This window comes from Artemia franciscana, chromosome 4, assembly GCF_032884065.1.
Source record: "Artemia franciscana chromosome 4, ASM3288406v1, whole genome shotgun sequence".
NCBI classification, from domain to species: Eukaryota; Metazoa; Arthropoda; class Branchiopoda; order Anostraca; family Artemiidae; genus Artemia; species Artemia franciscana.
Genome location: NC_088866.1, coordinates 2,124,037 through 2,147,040, shown reverse-complemented (window position 1 = coordinate 2,147,040; position 23,004 = coordinate 2,124,037). Strand labels below are relative to the sequence as shown.

At 35.3% G+C, this 23,004-nt stretch overlaps 1 protein-coding gene across 2 annotated transcripts in view; it reads right to left on the bottom strand.

Annotated features, from left to right (window-relative positions):
- The window catches only part of LOC136025849 (hepatocyte growth factor-regulated tyrosine kinase substrate-like), an 89,859-nt gene that overhangs the window by 62,356 nt on the left and 4,499 nt on the right, over positions 1-23,004 (bottom strand). For both annotated transcript variants that reach the window (XM_065701872.1, XM_065701873.1), the window contains exons 2-4: positions 10,313-10,397; positions 6,544-6,619; positions 2,620-2,798 (exon numbers count right to left, since the gene is read on the bottom strand). In XM_065701872.1, coding sequence (XP_065557944.1) covers positions 2,620-2,798; positions 6,544-6,619; positions 10,313-10,397 — 340 coding nt within the window. The remainder of the gene's footprint in view (positions 1-2,619; positions 2,799-6,543; positions 6,620-10,312; positions 10,398-23,004) is intronic.

Genomic DNA, 23,004 nt, shown 5'->3' with positions numbered 1-23,004 from the left:
TGTACTAATAATGACGTCATATGCAAACGCTCTTTTTACAAACAAACAAACATGCATACACACAACTCGTTTTTATATAGATAGATAGATACAATACAAATTAACTACGCAAAACTTGTGAATATACAACAGTCTTCGCTGTCCCATTGTCTGTGCGTATAAATAGATTGTCAGGTTTACCGACCCTCAAAGATGCAACATACAATTGTACATTGGTAAAGCAATCTGTATTAAGATCTATACCGCATTTTTCTAGTGATTGCCCTTGAGCTTTGTTGATGGTGGTTGCAAATGCTAATCGAATTGGGAATTGCAATCTTTTAAATTGAAAAAGCAGATCCGTTGGAATCATGGGAATGCGAGGAATAAGAACAGCCTCACCCTCATAAGGCCCTGTCAAGATTGTGGCATCTATTAGGTTTTCCATTGTTTTTTTTTTACGGCAAGTCGTCATTTATAACTGCATCTCGCAAATGAATGTATTGTTCAGAGCGGAGCTTGGTCTGATTCAGGCGGATATATAGCAAACGTTCTGATTCAATTTTAGCATACATATCCACGACAAATTGGTGAAACAATTCACGGCATTTTAAAATATAATTTTCTTCATCCTGCCGAATCATTAGTCTATAGGAATAATAATGCATTGCACTGCATTTCTTATTCATTTCTTTGTTAGTGGCTGGATTCATCAATTTAATATTAAAGTGATAGCCGTCGGCTCCATCCCAAAAAATGATAGGATATTGTAGGGCATCGTAGCATCGATGAGTTTCAGCAATTCTTAACAACTGAGCGTTTCGCTTATGTAGAATAATATCTCGAGGTAAAAACTGATCACCGACCATAACGATTGCCACTTCGTCGATAGTCGGAGCATTGTATCTACGCACATGTTGGCCAGGAGGCGTTTTGTCAGCGGAAATAACAATTTTATGAGTATCAGTAGGCATCAAATCGATGGCTGTTTTGAACAGACGCACTAAATTATTATTTTCGTGGAAAAGATGTTGCAATTGGGAAACGATTGTCCTTTCAACGTTGGGAGAAATTTCGCAACGTGCATTCAATTCAGAATTTCTATCACTGATGAAGTACAATTGTAAAAATTCATGATTCTCGCCTGAGAATGGTAGAAGGGACCCTGCTTTATGATAAATTTGCCCTTTTACTTTGAAAGTAGACATAAATTGATCTGGATTTTCGATTTGGGCTCAAACGACGTCATTTGGAAACATGAGTTGTATTGTCTGATTTTTGACAAAAAACGCTTAGATTCTGACGTAGTTCCAGTAAGGAAAGTCTTCAATGGCTCTGGTGGTGCAGCCAATAGAGGAAGTTTAACTTTTCCTGAGGCGCAACACATTCCCATTGTTTCACCATTGAATTTCAAGGCCTTGCAATAGGGACAAATTTTAGTCATTGTCCCGATTTGAACACATCTACTCAAGCTATAATCATCGACTGGGTTGTACCTGAATGCCAGGCGATAACTTTCAGATTGCTCTGATTCCTCGGCACGCTTTCTTTTCTTACTTTCTCTATCAGCAGCAAGCCTGATTTCTTGCTGTTCTTGTAATTCCTCGGCACGCTTTCTTTTCTTACTTTCTCTATCAGCAGCAAGCCTGATTTCTTGCTGTTCTTGTGATTCCTCGGCACGCTTTCTTTTCTTACTTTCTCTATCAGCAGCAAGCCTGATTTCTTGCTGTTCTTGTAATTCCTCGGCACGCCTTCTTTTTTCACATTCTCTTTTAGCAGCAAGTCTGCTTCTGCGTTGCTCTGGTAGTTCCTCGGCATGCTTTCTGTTCTTTCTTTCTCTATCAGCCTCAAGCCTGTTTCCCTGCTGGTCTTTTGATTCCTCGGCACGCCTTCTTTTTTCACTTTCTCTTTTAGCAGCAAGTCTGCTTCTGCGTTGCTCTGGTAGTTCCTCGGCATGCTTTCTGTTCTTTCTTTCTCTATCAGCTTTCTCTATCAGCCTCAAGCCTGTTTCCCTGCTGGTCTTTTGATTCCTCGGCACGCCTTCTTTTTTCACTTTCTCTTTTAGCAGCAAGTCTGCTTTCACGTTGCTCTGGTAGTTCCTCGGCACGCTTTCTTTTCTGACTTTCTCTATCAGCAGCAAGTTTTTTGGCATAGACTCTTTGAGCATCTTCATCAGTCATTGTAAACTTAAACATTAATAGATTTCTACGCGAACATATGTCTTATATAACTTGAATGACGTCACCTTCAAAGCAAAAATGACGGCAACTAATTTCATGACGTCAGCCGAAACATGACGTCACCTGATCCACAGATCCACAGACAGACAGACAACTTATTTTTATATATATATATATATATATATATATATATATATATATATATATATATATATATATATATATATATATATATATATATATATATATATATATATATATATATATATATATATATATATATATATATATATAAGGAGTTCAATCTAAGGAGGCTCTAAGGATCGTCTTGCTTACAACTGTGTTCTGTGCATATACGACATTTGAAATGAAAGTCAGGTGCCAATTCTTGTTTTGTCCTCATCGCAAAAAGAAAATGCATAATACCTTTCTTAACTATAAAAAAAATCTTTGAATTTACCTGTATCTGGAACTATTACGAAAGGCATAAGCCCATGCTTGGATTAGTTCCAAAACTTTATTCTTGACTGGATCATCTTTACTGTTTTTAGCCAGGTCTCTCATATCCTCCATGAATGTTTTAGTGGCTATTTCTTCATGAACGCCAACACCACAATTTTTGACACAGCTCTCAAGAACCTAGAATAGATAGAACTACTTTATACTATGTTTATTCTTGTCCCTTAAGTTCCATTCATATTATTTTTATGATCGTGGGGCAGAACATTGAATATGGTTGTGCCAGGCAACTCTGGGGATTTTGGTTCAAATATACCTGTCGCAAGACCTTCCGCCTCGAGGAGTAGCAGCCCATGAGGCAAACCTTGCCAAGATACATACTTGGCTGTGTATCATGTCAGGTTCAGGCAGCTTTGTGCTAGTACTAGTTGTTGCTGGTATCCATAACAGGATTTAGGTAAATTTAAGCAACGCCAAAATAAAATATTGCTGAAAAGAAAACCTTCTCACTCGTTTTTAGGAGTTCACCTACCGCAAGGCATTCAAATCTACCTGTTGCAAGGCCTTCTCCCTAGAATATTAGCAACCCCCGAGGTTAATACTGACAAAAAACTCACAAAAACTTTTCCTGTGCTGGGACAACTTGTTGCTAGCATTCATAATCGTATTTAGGAAATGCCCATACAAAAGATTCCTGACAAGAAAACCTTTTCACGTCGCTTTGGGATTTCATCGGCTGTAAGGCGTTCAAATCTACTCTGTTCAAGGCCTTCTCCCCAGAGGAGTGGCATGTCTTGAGGTAAATACTGCCAAAAAACACACAGAACGTTGTCCTTTGCTGGCATCAGAAAGTTTTCTGCTCAGACAAGTTGTTGTTGCTATTCATAGAACGATTTAGCTAACGTCAAGACAAAACATTTCTGAGAAGGAAATCTTCTTGCTTCTGTTTTATTTTCTCAGGGAGGCTCGTTTTTACGTTTCTGGATTCTTTTTCCTAGGACAAAATTACTTTGCTAGAGGGCCCCATCCATTTTCTTCCCCTTTACTGTGTCATTCTGAGCACCTGGTTCAAGGACCTGGAGTAAATAGAACAGATTATCAAAACCCTATTTACGAGGAGATTTTATCTAACACCCAGTTAGTGATCATATTCAGCCGTTAAACACGAAAATTTCATCAAAAATTGGTTTCGGATAAGCTCGTAAAAACTAAATTTATACTGAGAAAAATGCTAAACGGAATAAGTGAACAGGCAGAAGGCAGAACGGAACAGTGAAATAAGAGTAAAGCGTATACTACGTTTCGATGTATTTACAACCCGCCCACCCCCCCCCCCATAAAAAAACATTGATTAAATCTGACTAGAGCATATAGATGGGTTTAAGGAATAAATAACCACCTAGTGTCCCAAGGTACTGGCACACAAGTTTATTTTGGGAAGCACAAAAGGTTAAAAAGCAGTCGATTATTGAAATATGTAGGACATACAAGAACAATTGGTGAAGGTATGAAGATTTGGTAGGGGGAATTTACTTTGGTCCCAAATAGGAGTATTATGTGAGTAAACAAATGTAAACCCTAAAAACAGGTAAAATTAACACGTAATACATAAGAAATTACAAGATAGTTGAAATAGTCAAGATGTCAGGCGGATACAACCCAAAAGGCAACCCTACATTTGTGCCTGATTCAAGAATATCAGCATACATTTGGCGAAGATAATATTTCCGTTTTAGCAAAAGACAACACAGTTTTAAGGCAAATCAAATTGGACTTATCTATCATACCAGAAATGCTGACTTGGATAAAAATTACATATTTTTGACCCAGTTTATCCCTAAGAAGAAGGGTTCTTGACATCAAGGACTAATGTTATGACCCTGCTAAGGGCTAGCAATAGACTCTCCAGGATCAAGAGGATAAAATACGAAAAAAATATAGCAATAAATTTACACTCTGAGTACTACTTTGAAATATACCTTATTGCACTGAAGTGATCGTCCTGGCCGAGTGGGTTGGTACGCTGGATTCGGGATCCCTTGTCTGAGAGGACGCGGGTTCGAATCCCAGTGTACCCAATTCTTCAGTTTGGGACGGGGGTCAGTGGTGTGACTCTGTAAGCTTAGCCAGAGTCGACCCAGCTCTAAATGGGTACCTGGAGAAATCTGGGGAAGGTAAACAGGAAGGGTGTGCGAAAGCACAGGATGGCTGGCCCCCAACCGCCCATTGCACTTCCTGGCTGAAGGGCCAAGAAACGGAGATCAGCACCGCCGGTACGGACTGTAAAGTCTAATGCCGTATCCTTTACCTTTTTTTTACTGAAGTGATCAGTACTGTATTAACACGGTGGAAAAATGGCCCTTACAGAAGACACTGCAACCCGGATCATTTAAGCACAACATAAACTATCTTAAAATTAGGACCTTGAAAACCTGGGTGATAGCGTGCTGGGATTCTACTTCGAAGGTCCCAGTGCAGTTCCTGCCGGATTTTTTTCAATTATATCAGATTTCATCTCTCTGTACAATAATCTTTCTCTATAGCCATACTCTGAATAAAATATTAATTTATGTTTTGTGATATAATAACTACACAAAATATATATTTATAATAAATAAAAAATTTACATCAACCAGTTTCAGATAACGTAAGATCAGTTGCCTATTCTCTTACAAACCATAGCCAAGCTAGCAGTAGTACGTTCATAAAGAGAGGGAGAAGGACTTATTGACAAAACATATCAACAAAAATTAGTGCTAGCTCCCCTAAAAATCTAAGTTTGTCCGCGAAGGAGGTAGAGACGACAAAATCTATAAAACAAAAAGAACACTTGGCCCCCAAAACCACTAATACCATCACACTCAATAATAAATATAAAAGACACATCACTATTTTACTTTTCCTCTGGGAACACCATATCAACCACCTCAATAAATAAATAAAGTAATCAAAACACATATTTTACAAAAAGCAGTTCCCTAATGGTTTATCTGAACATATGGGGGTCTCCAATAATCTTTATATCACTAGTTAAGCTATTCCATTTCCATGTTCCTCTATAAATAACAGAAAAGCACGAACAAGAAGAAATGCCTCTAGGTACACAGAAGTCAGTACTACTCCTTGCATCGTTAGGATGAACAGTAGACCTAATGGACTAGAAAATCACAAAAACCAAATGGAAAAACGAGATGAAATGAAATAGAAAAAAGACTATTTTGGGGCTAAAAACGCTGTGTTTACAGCTTTAACAGCTTTCTGTTTTGATTAGCGGTTGTTTTTTTCTCTAAGTCAGGCATTTCAGCATAATTTTCATCACCCTAATTTGGCCTGACATCTTTTCACCACCCTTTGGCCTGATAGCCCTAGTGTCACCAAGTGTCGCTGCTGGCAGTCTTTAGGAATGTTTCTAAAGGTGGTTGCAAATGCCAACCATTAATGGTAGCCAATGATTTGTTAATACTTCATCCTAAAATGGCTCATAAATACAGATTTAACCATTTTTATATCTATAATAAGCAAATAATGTCAACATTTTAGTTATTTCTGCACTTATAGAACAAAGAAATGAACAATTCTTTTATTATTTGGAGTTCCGGAAACTCTAAATAATTAATAAATAACTATCAACATTAATAAAATGTAACATATTAATTAAAAAAATAGTATGATAAAACAAATTACTCTAAAATTAAAACTAATAGCTATAGTTAGTTAAAAAAATATATACTATGCTATAAAATATCATAAAATAAAAAGATTATTATAAAATTAATTATAGAAAAAATTAATTGTTGATAATAACTATTGGTTATTTACAACAATTAATTTTATAATTATATTGTAATCATTATAAGTAAGTAATTAATGATACTTTGCTTGTGTAACGCATACAGTGTGTTGCAAGGCACCGAATGAAAATTACCTGAAGTGCTAAAAGAGCAACGTGGGGATTCTGATTGAACATCTTTTTCTTTATGCATGCTATGGCATATTTCGGCCTGCAATAAGAGAACGCATAATATAGTATTTTTTACACTAAAGGTCCACAGAGGAAATTATTTTCATTATTCTGTTTTGTACCCACGTTATACAATAGCATACTAAGTAAAGTAAAACATCCACACACAAAAAAAAACGTAACTATAAACGGAGAAAAGACAAAAACCAATAACAGAAAAAACTGTTAGGGCGGTGATGCAGAGAAATATTGATGCATGTTGTATTTGAAAAAAAACTATAAACAGAAAAAGGAGAAAAGAGAATAACCAATAACAGAAAAAAACTGATAGGGCGGCGATACAGAGAAATACTGATGCATGCTGTATTTGAAAAAAAAAACTATAAACGGAAAAAAAGAGAAAGGAGAATAACTAATAACAGAAAAAACTGATAGGGCGGCGATACAGAGAAATATTGATACATGCTGTATTTGAAAAAAATACTATTAACGGAAAAAAGAGAAAGGAGAATAACCAATAACAGAAAAAACTGATAGGGCGGCGATAAAGAGAAATATTGATGCATGCTGTATTTAAAAAAAACTATAAACAGAAAAAAAGAGAAAGGAGAATAACCAATAACAGAAAAAACTGATAGGGCGGCGATACAGAGAAATATTGATGCATGCTGTATTTGAAAAAAAAACTATAAACGGAAAAAAAGAAAGGAGAATAACCAATAACAGAAAAAACTGATAGGGCGGCGACAAAAAGAAATATTGATGCATGCTGTATTTAAAAAAAGACTATAAACAGAAAAAAAGAGAAAGGAGAATAACCAATAACAGAAAAAACTGATAGGGCGACGATACAGAGAAATATTGATGCATACTGTATTTGAAAAAAAACTATAAACGGAAAAAGAGAAAGGAGAATAACCAATAACAGAAAAAACTGATAGGGCGGCGATACAGAGAAATATTGATGCATGCTGTATTTGAAAAAAAAACTACAAACGGAAAAAAAGAGAAAGGAGAATAACCAATAACAGAAAAAACTGAAAGGGCGGCGATACAGAGAAATATTGATGCATGTTATATTTGAAAGCTTTTTATGCAATGATTTCCAGTTTTACTGTCATTTCAGGAACCAGACATTATTTACTTTCAAATTCTAGAAATTACAGGGAAGACAGTCGAACACATTTACGAGTGCACCGTTTTCTCTCCTTACCCATGCATCCGCTGATCAATCTCTGAGGGGTGGGGAATCTCCCCCACCGAGTACATCTGTAGTTGCTCCGAGTGCAAATATAGCTTAATGTATTGATAAAGCCTTAACAGTTTGAACAATTTTAACGTATCGCTAGTGTGGTAGGAGACAAAATTTGATTATGAATTACATATTGAATTTTAAAAAATGCTCATATAAAAATATAAAAATATAAAAATATCATTTGAACTCCAAGAAAAAATTTCCAGAGGTGTCATTTTGAAAATTTATCAGAAATGTTTATTCGATAATCCTTCAAGCATTATCATTTAGACTGGTTTACTATTTCCTGATTTAGCAGCAAAATACATGTAAAATTTAATGTCTAGCCTTCTCTTCAAAGTTTTTTTTTCCTTTTTGAGAAAAAAACACCAAGCTGTGACTCAGCTAAAGGTGTTTAACACCGTCTTTTAACGGAAAAATTTGAAGATTTAAGAAAAATTACACGAACTGAAAAAAATACAATTATAGGTATAAATCGATTACGCTTGAAATTATAATAAAAAAGGAAAGTACAGCATGTCTAGCCTTCTTCAAGGTTTTTTTTTTCCTTTTTGAGAAAAAAAATCATCAAGCTCTGACACGAGGTTTTTAACAGCGTATTTTAACGGAAAAATTTGAAGATCTAGAAAAAATTACACAAACTGACAAAAAAAACTGAAAAATATAATTATATATATATATATATATATATATAAATCAATTACGTTTGAAATTATGAAAAAGGAAGGTACAAATTTTCCTGTGAATAAAAGATAATTTGTCACTGCTATTCTTGAAGGTCATACCTGACATTTTCAATTTCTTGAAATAATCATTTGTCAAAATGTCAAAAAAGTTAAAAATCATTTGCTGAGATGCATTCAGAGGGAAGATTAGCAATGTATGTTCAATAGCACATCAATCCCTCTGATCTACATTATCCTGCTGTTTATTCCTTTGAAGCCAGCTTAACAAACAGTTTTTGACAATTACCTCAGATGTGTGAAAATTCCACATAAGACCTTTAGGCCATGACGACATGATAATAGTCATTCATACTGAATCAAATGTACAAATAAAATTGTTATTTTGAAACCCAAGACATGCAACGTTCGTTCCAAACAATTACAATTTGCAAAGAAAAATCAACATTGGAACAGTAAACCAATTACGAAACAGTTACTTCTATGCCAACAATTTTTCCAAAAACCTAACAAACTCAGGTGGAAGCATCAAAAATTCTTCTTTACCAACAGAATTTGTTATTCAACGGGCTTAACTACACATAGACGAGGGGATTTCACTTCCACTCTAGGATTACACTGAACACTCCAACCCCCTTTCAGACAATTCATTAAGCAGCATAAGAACTAAATTAATTTTGATCCGTCCCCTCCCCGTGAATAGAACTTTCTTGGTACTACCCTAGAATTTCTACTACCCTATTGGACTAAAATATATTTTAAACTATAATTGTATATTTTTTTTCACGAACAAGAGTCGGGACGATCCCACCTGGGCACAGCTTAGATACCAATACAGTTATGAAAACTCTTATCTTGCCCATGAGAAGCTTTTGGTACAGAGCTCTGAACTTGGCACCTCCTCCAATCCCACGCTCCGACGCGTAGATCGTACTACAACTCTGTAGGCGGGAATGCAATTTTGTTTTGTTGCATACACAGCTTAGATATTAATACCAATTTCCTGTTACCAATTAGATGCCAATAGCAGTTTCCTGTCTCCAGGCGCTAGCATCGCTACCGCTGACTGTATCCCAAAAATAAATCGAGTTTTCATAACTGTATATTGGTATCTAAGCTGTGCACCTGGGTGATATACAGCCTTTAATCCTGTTGACATTTTAAAATTGTCACGTAAAACCTAATCAGCTACAGGTGCCTTACCGACTTCAAAATCCGAACAAAAGGCAGCCTTTTGGGCCCTTTCTATAGTTCACCTTAGCTTGCCTTTGAAAGCAAGCCAAGAATTCAACCCCTGTTTGCCATGCAGAAGCAAATTTTGTGCCCATTTCTTTTTCTATCAAATTTCACTTCCAGCATTCATTTTCCTCTATAAAATGAACTGGCAACCTGGGAGATCTGCACACCCAAATCATTTGGAATAAGATTAGTGATGCACTTGGAAAACAGATTAGCAAGGAAAACAAATTGAAAAAGAAATCCAAATTGGCTTACAAAAAGATTAATCAATGCCACTTAATGTTATCTAGTGACAAACTAAAGCTGTCAACAAGGCCGTATCCAGGGGGGGGGGGTAGAAGTTTGACCCCCCCCCCCAAAAAAAAAGTGTTTATCAGACTCGTAAAAACGTAACAAAAATGAATATAAATAAATTTGTACATATTAATGTCTATGGCACTAACACAGCAAGCAGTTTAGGAGAGTTCATCTTACGTTTTCTTTTTTTTTCTATGTGGGTATATCCAAATCTGAGGAAATTCCAACATAAAGAAACAACAGTAAAATACAAACTTACTGGGTGTCACCAGCGCGAATCATATCACATATCTGCAGTATAGCATTCCAGTCAGGCTCCAACAACAGGTGACTTGTTGCTTTCTCTAAAATTTAAAAACAAAAGATAAAAAAAATATGCAGTTCTAAAAATAAAAAACATCAGGCATACGTTGATTGCAATATCAGACATTAAACATCACTTCTGCCTACTGATTGTTTATTGTCCAGAAATTGAATTTTGTTTAATATAAATCTAAAAATAAAATAAGACTCACGAATTCCCCTCCCCCCAAAAAAATCCAATATTTAGCAAAGAAAACAAAATAACATTGCTCTTACGCTTTAAATGCGTCTCAATTTTTTTAATTTCCATAAAATCCTTTATAAAATCAAAAGAATGAACCAGCTATGGTCAAATATTTCGTTTTCTTTTTGGAGCTTACTAATATCCAAATCCCAGATTGTAAACATCTATGGCGCATGGACGGATGATAGATGGAATTATCCACTAACAAATGAAATGACATCATTTTTATACAATCCTAATAAGGACTTATGCCAGATTTGCCTCTCACTCAATCGGACTATCTGTCTTGGCTTTTCTACAATTAGCCATGCCTTTATGCCCACAACTACTTGATTTTAATTCAAGCTTTAACATTGCTCCTTACTTTGAGTTGAAGAAACCTTTTTTTTTATTTAATTTCTGATCATTTATTTTAAAATAATCCTGGGAAATCCAGCTCTCCCTCCATGGAAAATTTCCTTCCCCATGGAAAATGCTTCTATGGAAAGATCTGACTGCGACTATAATAGTTAGCAATTTTTTATCCAAATTTTTATCGTCTGATAAAATTTATCAGACGATATATATCGGACGATATATCGGACTCATAAAATTATCAGACGATATATATCGTCAAATTTTTATCCCAGATTTTTCATCATCTCTTTTTGCTCAGAGTGACTTATAAATTTTTAAGAATCCCTCTTCTCACTCGAAGAAATTTTGGTACATCGTGTGCGAGCTTACATATCCCTTTACATACATAGTCATCCTCGCCGAGAGGTTGGCACACTAGACTTGAAATCCTGAGTCCATAAGGATTGGGGTTCGAGTTTCGGAGTTGCTGGTTATTCGGTTTGGAAGGGGGTCAGTGGCGTGACTCTGCAAGATCAGCTATAGTTGACCCAGCTTTAAATAGAGAAGGTAAACAGGATGGGTGTTCGAAAGCACAAGATGGCTGGCCCCCAGGCCCGATGGCACTTCCTGTCTGAAGGACAGTGAAATGGAAATCAGCACGGCTGATTTGGACTATAGAGTCTAGTGCTGCGTCCTTAACCTTTTTTATCTTGCATAAGTAATCCACTGCGGTCTTTCAAATGTCTCCTGTTATTGGCTTCATTATACCTTGTGAGCCTCCCACTCATAAAAATTATTATCATTTATCTTTATTAAATCTTGACACATTATTTATAGAAGTTGCAAGGAAAAGGAATCCAACCCACATGAAACTTGAAGTAGACAAAATCAGGTTTTAAGTAATCAATAACAATTCTCGTGGAAAATAATTAAGTGGAAACACTGGTTATGGTAGACTGCTTAACAGGTTTCAGCTGATTACCTCTGATCCTTGAGTTAGGACGAACCATTGGAAATATTGCTGGGAGAGCAATACAGTATAGTCAAAATATTTGTCTACAAGGGTTTACTTGTTACTGTTTTGGAGATGCCATGCTTGTCAATGTCTCATTGACTTATCACTGCTTTGTTCTTGAATAGCAATCTTGGGATCCTAAGAATGGATACAGACCACAGAGCAAAACGGGGATGGAGGTAAGAGCTTAAATATCTTTACTGAGTTCCACTACGAACTAAGAAGCCATTTCAGGCTGTTACGTTTGCGCGTCTAAATAAATTTCAGAGATAGCGGGTTGCTGCTCTCAATCCAACCAGCTAACACTGAAAGACAAGTATACAAAAATATCTTCAATTTCCTGCAATATAATAAAATTTGCCAGTAGATTAGACAGATAATAGCAAGATCCCTCACCTGAAGATGGAAAATCGTCATGAAGCCAAAAGGAGACCGAAGTGGACTCCAGAAGGCTTAGCCATTACAAGAAAAAGAAGCAAAAAGCCGCTATACTGGGAATTCACAATAATTATAATGTAAAAACAATTATAGAAATAATATAAAATACTATTTACAAAAGTTGTGCTTCTCAATACTTAATACCGTATTTACAATCATGAGCTACAAAAATAATAATCCATAAAATTGTTTTTGATTCTTCTTGTCTTTAAGACAAGACATCTTTGTCCAAATCGTAAAGAAGTAACAAAAATGCATATAAACGAATTTTTGAAGTTTGTTGTGAAGTTTTTATTTACTTTTGTCGAAGGTTTAGTGTTTTGTGAAGTTTACGAGCATTTAAGTCAAGCTTTGAACAGAGATTCCGGTGATTTAATCACATGATTTATAATCATGAGCAACAAAAATAATAATCCGTAAGAAAGTTGTTAATTCTTCTTGTTTTTAAGACAAGCAATTTTTTCCGGATTGTAAAGAAGTAACAAAAATGCATAAAAACGAATTTTTGAAGCGTTTTGTGAAGATTGTATTAGTTTTGTTGAAGTTTCGGCGTTTTGTGAAGTTTAACAGCATTTAAGTCTAGCTTTGAACAGAGATTCCGATGATTCGAGAGTAAATGAATCATGTTTCGGTTTTCTGAAAAAAGAAGGCAATACTTTAGTAATCCATAAAATACACCTTGAACCGCCTTCCCAAGCTTATAATCAAACACTTCAACAGCTCTCACGTCACAAAAGGTGTTTGCATGATTTACAATCATGAGCTAGAAAAATAATAATCTGTAAAACTTTTGTTGATTCTTCTTGTCTATAAGAAGATGATTGAGCTATTTTAATTCTATTTTAACCAATTAAATAGCAAATTGATTCTCTTAAAAGTTTATTTAGGTTCTCTTAGAAGTTATTCCTTTTTTACATTCTTTTTTGTGCAGGATTCATTGTAGTCTACTGAATCTATTTAATTCATTAATCTATTTAATTTTTGTATTCTACAATTTTTTCTTTCTTCTCTTCAATCTTTAACTAAGTAAGTAACTTTTTTCTTTGACTAATTGACTCGGATATCTTCTCCCTTTTTGCAGGCCAAGGAGCTCTTGGGTGAATAGCATAGTGATTTTTTGTATGTGTATTTAATCATGATTAAATCTTATCAATTGTTTATTGTCAGAATTACAGCCAAACAAAATTGCTGCCCAAAGTATCAATTGTCATCACTTAGTCATCAGTTGTTTATTGACAGAATTACAGCCAAAAAGAATGGCTGCCCAAAACATCACTTGTCATCACTTGGATAAATTGTTTATTGCCAGAATTACAGCCAAACAAAATTGCTGCCCAAAGCATCACTTGGATAAATTGTTTATTGCCAGAATTACAACCAAACAAAATTGCTGCCCAAAGCACATGAGTTAATTTTATTTGAGATGTATTTGCAACAGCAGCAGCCATGTATGGAAAAAATTTCAGTTGTCAGTAAGACTGAATTCCAAAAGCTGCCAAATCTGTTGGCAAATTTCAAAATCTGCCAACAAATTTCACTAGACCATGAAAACTGCCAAATAGCATTGCTACTATGCTACTCTACTTTTTCCATGGGGGGGGGCAGCACCTAGCTTAACTAGAAAGGGAATTAAAAGGTGCACGGAGTATGTTCATCTTTTAGAAAGCAAATTGACAAAGAAAACCAAAATAAATCTTTTGTATTTTCTCAGAAATTGTGTATATCAAATTGGATTTATAATTGTTTACTGCCAGAACTACAGGCAAACAAAATTAATATCCAAAGCACACGAGTCAGTTTTATTTGAGATGTATTTGCAACGACAGCATCCAGGTATAGAAAAAATTCCAAAGCCGTCAGTAGACTGAATTCCAAAAGCTGCCAAATCTGTTGACAAACTTCAAAAACTGCCAAAAAATTTCACTAGACCATGAAAACTGCCAAATAGCATTGCTACTATGCTACTCTACTTTTTCCAAGGGGGGGGGGACAGCACCTAGCTTACCTAGAAAGGGAATCAAAAGGTGCACAGAGTATGTTTATCTTTTAGGAAGCAAATTGACAAAGGAAACCAAAAAAAAATCTTTTGCATTTCCTCAGAATTTAGAGGACACTTGTATATACCAAGTTGGATTCATAATTGTTTACTGCCAGAACTAGAGGCAAACAAAATTGATGTCCAGAGCACATGAGTCACTTTTTGTCCTTGAGGATCATTCTATGATTATGCTCCTAAATAATGCAGATGATATCTAAAGTTCTGAGAGATCCTTTTCCCGAGTTCAAGAAAATTTCATTCGATTGTTATATGGGAATTATAAGATTGACTTTTGGTTTAACAAGAGTGAAACTGAAATGTTTACATTTGACCCCTGGATTCTTGGATTTGGTTGAGGCGTTTGACACTGTTGACCACTGTGTATTATTAAGAAAATGTGAATTTTACAGACTATGGGGTGCAACGTGATTTTTTGTTGTGATGCATTTGCAAGGAGAGCAGCCGAGATAATTGGCAAGAGAATCGAAAGGTGTGTCAGGGGGGGGGGGGGGTATTCATAATAATAAAAAATGTATTTTTTCAGTATTTAGAGGACACTTGTATATATGTTAAATTGCTTTTGCAATTATTTACTGCTAAAATTACTGCCAAACAAAATTACTACCAAAAGGAGAAGAGTTGATTTTGGTCACTTAGCTTCAGCACAAATAAAACCTGTCTTAAAGGTTACTTTTCTGGATGAAATCAACTTCACTACTTAAACTAGCACTATATATACATTACTAAGACAAAAACTAACCAAAAATGTCATCAATCATTTCCATCTTTTACTTATTTTTTCATAAAACTTTCCTTAAAAGTAACATATTTCAAATGAGTAAAAGAGAAGAAAACGAAAACATATAAGGCTTCGTTATTAGAATTCCAATTTATCTAAGGATTCTTCATCTAATATTCAATGACAAGAATACTTTGCAAATTTAGAAATCTGTTAAAAGACTAAGATTGAATAGCGACTTGTAGGTACATTTGATCAGCATTCAGCATCAAGGGCTAGCTTTGAAGTAGCCTGGTTGATTGCTCAAAATAAGAAACCATACACTATTGGTGAAGATTTGGTTAAGCCAGCTGCTTTAAAAATAGCAGAGATTATGCGTGGTCAAAAAGAAGCAATGGAACTGAATTTAGTGCCCTTGTCTGCAAGGATTGTAAAAGAACAAATTTCTTAGAAGAAAATGTGATGGAATAGTTTATTTTTGCATTAAAACAGACTAAATATTTTGCTATTCAGCTTGATGAGACAACTGATTTTACTAGCAATTCACAGCTAATGGTATATGTTTGCTACAAAGGTGCATATAATCTTAAAGAGGAATTGTTGTTTTGTTCTCCTCTTGAGTTGAGATCTTGTGGAATTGATGTCTATACCAAATTGTTTTCCTATTGTAGGAAAAAAAATCCAAATATTGAAGTTACTCACTGCATGACCCATCACCAGGCCCTTATGGTCAAATATTTAGAACCTAAGCCATCATGCATGATGCCATCAAGATTGTAAATTTATCAAGGGACAAGCACTAAGCATGTGGCTATTTTGGGAATTATGTCACAACAGTGAACATTATATAATACAGACCTATTTTATTATACAGAAGTAAGGTGACTCTCTCATAGAAATTACATAAAAAAAACTAGTTTTTCTAACTGAAAGTAAGGAGCGACATTAAAACTTAAAACGAACAGAAATTACTCCGTATATGAAATGGGTTGTCCCCTCTGCAATCCCTCGCTCTTTATGCTAAAGCTTTTAATTGTTTTAAAAAGCAGAATTGTGGTAAAGAGTCAAACTTTAGCGTAAAGAGCGATGGATTGCGGAGGGGACAACCCATTTCATATACGGAGTAATTTCTGTTCGTTTTAAGTTTTAATGTCGCTCCTTACTTTCAGTTAGAAAAACTAGTTTTTTTTATGTAATTTCTGAACGTTTTTGAATTAATGCATGTTTGATTTTGGCTCTCCACACATAAATTATTAAAATGAAATTTACATTTTAATTCCTTTTTTGGCTAAATGGCTTTCTCTTAGTTCTGATCAGACGATTTTGAGAAATAAGGGATGGGGAAGGAGGCCTAGTTGCCATGCAATTTTTCGGTTACACAAAAAGGCAACTATAAATTTTAATTTTTAACGAATTTTTTTATTAGTAAAAAATATACGTAACTTAAGAATTAACTTACATAACAAACTTTTATATTCTTAAATTTTTATTATGTATATGAGGGGGTTTGTACCCTCGTTAATACCTCGCTCTTTACACTAAATCGTAAGTTTTGTGCCGATTCTTTAAGAATGACCCCTGAATCAGAAAGGCCGTAGAATAAATAGTTGAAATTACTAAAAATACTATAGCATTTATCTCCTCCTAAATACCTTGATCTTTATGCTAAAGTATTTTTAGAACCCCTCATATGAGTAATAATCTCTGTTCGTTTTAAGTTTCAATGCTACTCCTTGCTTTCAATTGAAAAAACTTTTCCATGTTTATTTTTTCTTTTTTTTTTATAGTAATTTTAGAAAATCCTGCGCCCTTTTCATTGAATTTTGGTTCCTCCATGACATATTTCACCAGGGAAAGATCCTCCCACATAGCCCCCTCTCCTCAACCCCACCCCCAAAACCAAAAAAAAATCCCCTGAAAACGACTGTACACTTGCCAATAACCATTATTATATGTAAACACTGGTCGAAGTTTGTAACTTGCAGCCCCTCCCCCAGGGACTGTGGAGGAGTAAGTTATTCCCAAAGACATAGTTATTATGGTTTTTGACTATGCGGAACAAAATGGCTATCTCAAAATTTTGATCTGTTGACTTTGGAGAAAAAATGAGCGTGGGAGGGGGCCTAGGTGCCCTCCAATTTTTTTGGTCACTTAAAAAGGGCACTAGAACTTTTCATTTCCGTTAGAATGAGTCCTCTTGCAACATTCTAGGACCACTTGGTCGACACGATGACCCCTGGGAAAAAAAAAAAAAACAAAAAAAAAACAACAAATAAACACACACCCATGATTTGTCTTCTGGCAAAAAAACGAAATTCCACATTTTTGTAGATAGGAGCTTGAAAATTTTGCTGTAGGGTTCTCTGATACGCCGAATGCGATGGTGTGATTTTCGTTAAGATTGTGTGACTTTTAGGGGGTGTTTTCCCCTATTTTCTAAAATAAGACAAATTTTCTCAGGCTCGTAACTTTTGATGACAAAGACCAAATTTGATGAAACTTATATATTTAAAATCAGCATGAAAATCCGATTCTTTTGATGTGTATTTTAGCATCAAAATTCCGTTATTTAGAGTTTCGTTTACTATTGAGCTGGGTCACTCCTTACCACGAACTGTTTGATGTACTAAATCAAGCATGGACTTTCAAAACTGCAGTTTAAATGTTTATGGTTGATGAAAAAATGTTTTTGCAGATAAGTTTTTAAACTCTTCCTGGGTTGCAAATCTTATATATTTAGTTTAAATTTTTGAGCATATAACAATATTCAATCAAGAATTGAAAGGAAATAACACTAATACCATTTCAGCAAGAAAAATAGTGTCAGCATTTGGATTAAAGCTGTAATAGTAGAGACAGAAAATAGAGCAGAACAATATAGCTTCTTTTTCAAAATTAGCTTTCTTTTTGCAAATTTCCACATTAATTTTTGTTTGCTAAATAGCTTTCTCATAGTTTTGATCAGACAATTTTGATAAAACAAAGGGGCAGGGGAGGAGGCTTAGTTGCCCTCCAATTTTTGGTTTCTTAAAACTGGAACTAGATTTTTTCATCTTTTTTACAAATGTTTTTGTAAGTATGCCTGATAAATATACATAAATTACAAATCAACTTATGCAATGAACTTCTATATTTGTGTTTTTTTATGACATATATGAGGGGGTTCACCCCCTTGTCAATACCCTGCTCTTTACAGTAGGCCTAGAGCTTGAATTTTTGTCCCAATTCTTTAAGAATGATTCCTGAATCACAAAGGCCACGGAATAAATAGTTGAAATTACTAAACTACTTTAGTGTAAATAGCAAGGTATTGTGGAGGAGATGAACAACCCTTATATACTTAATATTTTCTGTCTGTTATAAGTTTTAATACTGCTCAATACTTACAGCTGAAAAAAAATACTTATTTTCTCATTGTTTTTTTAAATAATGTTAGAAAACCCTGCGCCACCTTCATGGAAATTCTCTTCCCTAATTATAAATTCCTCCATGGAAAGATTCTCTCATGTAGCCCCCTCCCCCTGACCCACCCCACCCCAATGCCAAAAAAAACTGAAAACGTCTGTACATTCCATAATAACCATTACTGTATGTAAAAAATTTACCATTACTGTATGGTGTAACCATTACTGTAAATGCATTGTGTAACCATGACTGTATGTAAACAATTACTGTAAGTAGAATTCAAAGTTTGTAACTTGCAGCCCCTTCCCCAGGGACTGTGGGGGACGAAGTTGTCCCCAAAGACATAGTTATTATGTTTTTGACTAAGCTGAACAGAACAGCTCTCTCAAAATCTTGATCTGGTGACTTTGGGGGGAAAATGTGTGTGGGAGGGGGCCTATATGCTCTCTAATTTTTGGTCACTTAAAAGGCCACTAGAACTTTAAATTTCTGTTAGAATGAACCCTCTTGCAACATTCTAGGACCACTGGGTTGATACAATCACCCCTGGAAATAAAAAAAGAACAAAAACAAATAAATGCATATCTATGATCTGTCTTCTGGCAAAAAAAAAGGTAAAATTACAGCAAACCATATAACTAGCTTTTGAATAAAGTGAATATATCACTTGATGCCTTACTGCATTACACTTGATGCATTACTATTGAGCTGGGTCTTTCCTTACTACAGGTCATTACCATAACTGTTTGATGTTCAAAAAGGTGAAAACCCCTGAAAAGAACAAAGCTATAGAAATGGGCAGTAAAGTTGGTGCAAACAGTATTACTGGCTTTCATATAAAGTGAATATACAACTCAATGCCTTTTTTAATGCTGTTTACAAATATAAGTTAAAGTTCTAGTAAATTGACTTCTTGCTATCTAAAAAAGGGTTTAGGTTAGGAAAATGAAACTTTCAGGGATGCATCTACAGACTAAAGTATGTCCCAGGAAGGTATTTTGAAACAACTACCTCCACTCCTTCTCCCTCTAGAGGGCCCTGATCTTTGATGGCCTTTACAAATATATGTGTTATAACAGTGAAACCTTGCAAAATAAATATTCTGCTTAATTGAAATACAACAAAATTGTTTTCAGCTTCATAACATTGTTCAATTCCATTTTAAAAGTGTTAAAGATATGCAAATACATTTTCTAAATTAAAAAAAAAAAATATTATTATGGCTTAAAATTCTACTCAAATAACAGGAATTGCATTTTCAAAAACAAAAGGCAGAGAAAAAGCAACTAGTAACTGAAAATTAAGGTAAAATGTTGTTTTGTCAAAATTTCAATAGGTATAGACCAGTCATGTAGGCAAATTTCAGGGCCCTCTAGAGGGAGAAGGAGTGGAGGTGGGTACAATAAAATATCTTCCCAGGACATACTTTAGCCTGTAGACCCATCCCTTAAAGTTTCATTTTCCTAAACTAAACCCTAACTGAGATAGCAAGAAGTCAATTATCTAGAATTTTACCATTTTGGTAAAATTGGTGGGTACTTTAAAATACCTCCTGGGGACATACTTCAGCCTGTAGACCCATCCCTGAAAGTTTCAGTTTCCTAACCTAAGCCCTATCTGAGATAGCAAGATGTCAATTAACTAGAATTTTACCAAATATAATAAACACTTCTACTGCAAATTCAGATTTAAGCACTTTTTGACCTCTTAAAAATGACCTATGTATGGGGTCATTACAAATCTGTAATACTTCAGAAACAAATTTGGGCTATATATTTGCACATCAGGGAGGTGGGGGTAAAGCATAGCATATAGCCTATTAAATATATAAACTAACCACTGCTGGATTTTTTTATGTGTTTGTGCTGTTGCACTGGTGATTTCTCTTCTCATTAAAATTTGATGTGCACAAACACATATAAAAAAAAGAAAAAAAATACAAAATACATCAATGGTTAGTTTATGTATTTAATATAGCCTATGCTATGCTTTACCCCCACCCCCCTAATGTGTAAATAGGCTATATAGCCCAAATTTGTTTCTAAACTATCATAGATCTGTAATGACCCCATATATAGGTCATTTTTAAGAAGTCAAGAGGTCAAAAAGTGCTTAAATCTGAATTTGCAGTAGAAGCAATTATTATATTTATCAAGAGCATAAAGAAAGGCATCAAGTGGTTCAGTCTTTTTAAATCCCTAATAAAGAGCTGAAAATTCCCTAGAAATCCCCATCTTCATTTCTAAAATCCCTAAAAATCTCCCATTTTCTAATTACTCCCTGAACCACTTCTCCCTATCTCATTTTACCAGTACTATTGAAAGGTAACATATTTTGGCTTCTTAGATTGAAGTCTAGCTATCACTACCATATTAGAATGTCTTGTCATGCTGTTTAAAGTTCTTTTTAATCATCAGCTAAATACATATAGCTTCAAATAATATTGCTTCAGCTAAATATACTTCAAATAGTATTAAGCAAATAGAAAAGAAAATGTAATACTGTAATTTAGATTACAGTACAAGATGTTTAATACTGTTGAATCATAACTTGTAAAAAGTAATCAGACCTTACCTTCCCCTGATGTGTCTTCAACATTTTTTGTATGGTGGCTGAAGCTTTCACTGTTTGCATGTGGTGAAGTAACTAATTATCTTCACATTCCACACTTTCTTAAGCACAGGATTTGTGACCATTTGTGACAGGATGACCAGTGATGAGTCAGTTTTTACTTCTTTTATAGCACTGAAAAACCTCTCAACACTGACATTTGAAAATCGAACACTGGAAATAAATAGTACTGCTGGTTTCAGGTTAGGATACAAATTCTGTTCTGGCAGAATTTTTTTCACCAATACCAAACACCAGCAGGGTACAGCATCCATTGTTTTGATGTATTCAATATTGATGAGGCTCTGCCTCCTCCACTCCTGCTCTGTTTTGGTTCCATCCCATGGGATCTGTCCATACTTCCTAACAAAAGGTAGCAGAGAGGCAGGCTGAAGTGATTGGGCTGACACTGGGTCAACCATTTCAGCATATTTGTAAATGTCATCTTTGAAATGGAACCTTTTCTGTATCTGGCCTACTGCTTTGATATGGAATGCCTGTGCACCTTTGAGAACTACTTTGATGGAATCAGGGGGGACAGTGGTATCTGATCTTGACATATAGAGGGAATCTTGTCTGTTTGGACCCAAGTAAATGCTTTCAAGGGGAAGATATAACTTCCAATTGTTCACATTGATTTCTAAAGCACTAGTTGATTCCACATAGTCCAGGAAATTTAATGCTGAGAACAATGTTTTAAGCTTTATTTATTGCAGCATTATGGACTAACCCGCTTGTTTATGCTTATGTTGTGCCTAACATTGCTTGCTTGTGCTTATATTTTGTATTTGTTCTGGGTGCTTGGGTTTATAAATAAACTATAAATAGTCAAATGCTACATGGTGTCAGACGTCATGGAGATCACCCACCCGTCAATAAATTGGAATGCAGACAACCTTGATTCAGAATGGACTGCATTCAAAAACCACGCAAAGCTCATGTGCCAAGGCCCCCTTGCTGACAAGTCTGAGAAAGTAGCATGTGCCTACCTCTTAATCTGGGTTGGTGCACAGGGCAGAGAAATCTTCAGCACTTTTGAGCTTGCAGATGAAGAGAAGGACAAAATCGAGATCTACTTCAAGAAGTTTAGAGACTATGCTGCCCCCAAAAAGAATCAAGTGTTCTCCCACTATGTTTTTCAGAGAAGAGACCAGAACGACACAGAAAGTACTGACAAATACATAACAGAGCTCAAGATTCTAGTTAAACCATGCAGATACTTAAGTGAAAGTGAGATGGTAAGAGACAAAATAGTTAGTGGAGTCAGAAATCCTAAACTATGTGAAAAACTATTAGCCGTCGGTGACAGCCTTACTCTGGCCCAAGTTGTCACAATATGTTGAGCTCACGAGTCAACCCAAGCACAACTAAAGACATTCGAACAAAAGGAAATAAAACAAGAAGTGGATGCTGTTGCAAAGAGTTGCTCCAGCTTCTCACTTAAAAAGACAGAGTGTTACTTTTGTGGCGGAAATTACTCACCCCAGCATGTGTGTCCTGCAAAAGGGAAAACATGTGCCAAGTGTAAAAGACAGAACCATTTTGCAAAAGTAAGGTGGTGAATATCATTGGAAATGAGGCCACAAACACTCCAGCATTCACCAGTGACCTGTACAACCAGGAAGAAACAGAGGTGTTCCTGTATGCCATCAACAAGGACTCCAGCAAGGATGAAATCTTTGCTGAGATTTCTTTTTGTGGGCAGATCCACATTGATTTCAAGATCAATACGGGTGCTCAGGTCAACATCCTACCTTCACAGTACCTGGACAAGCTGTCGCCAAAGCTGCTGAAAGCCACGCAACGCCTCACCAGCTACTGTG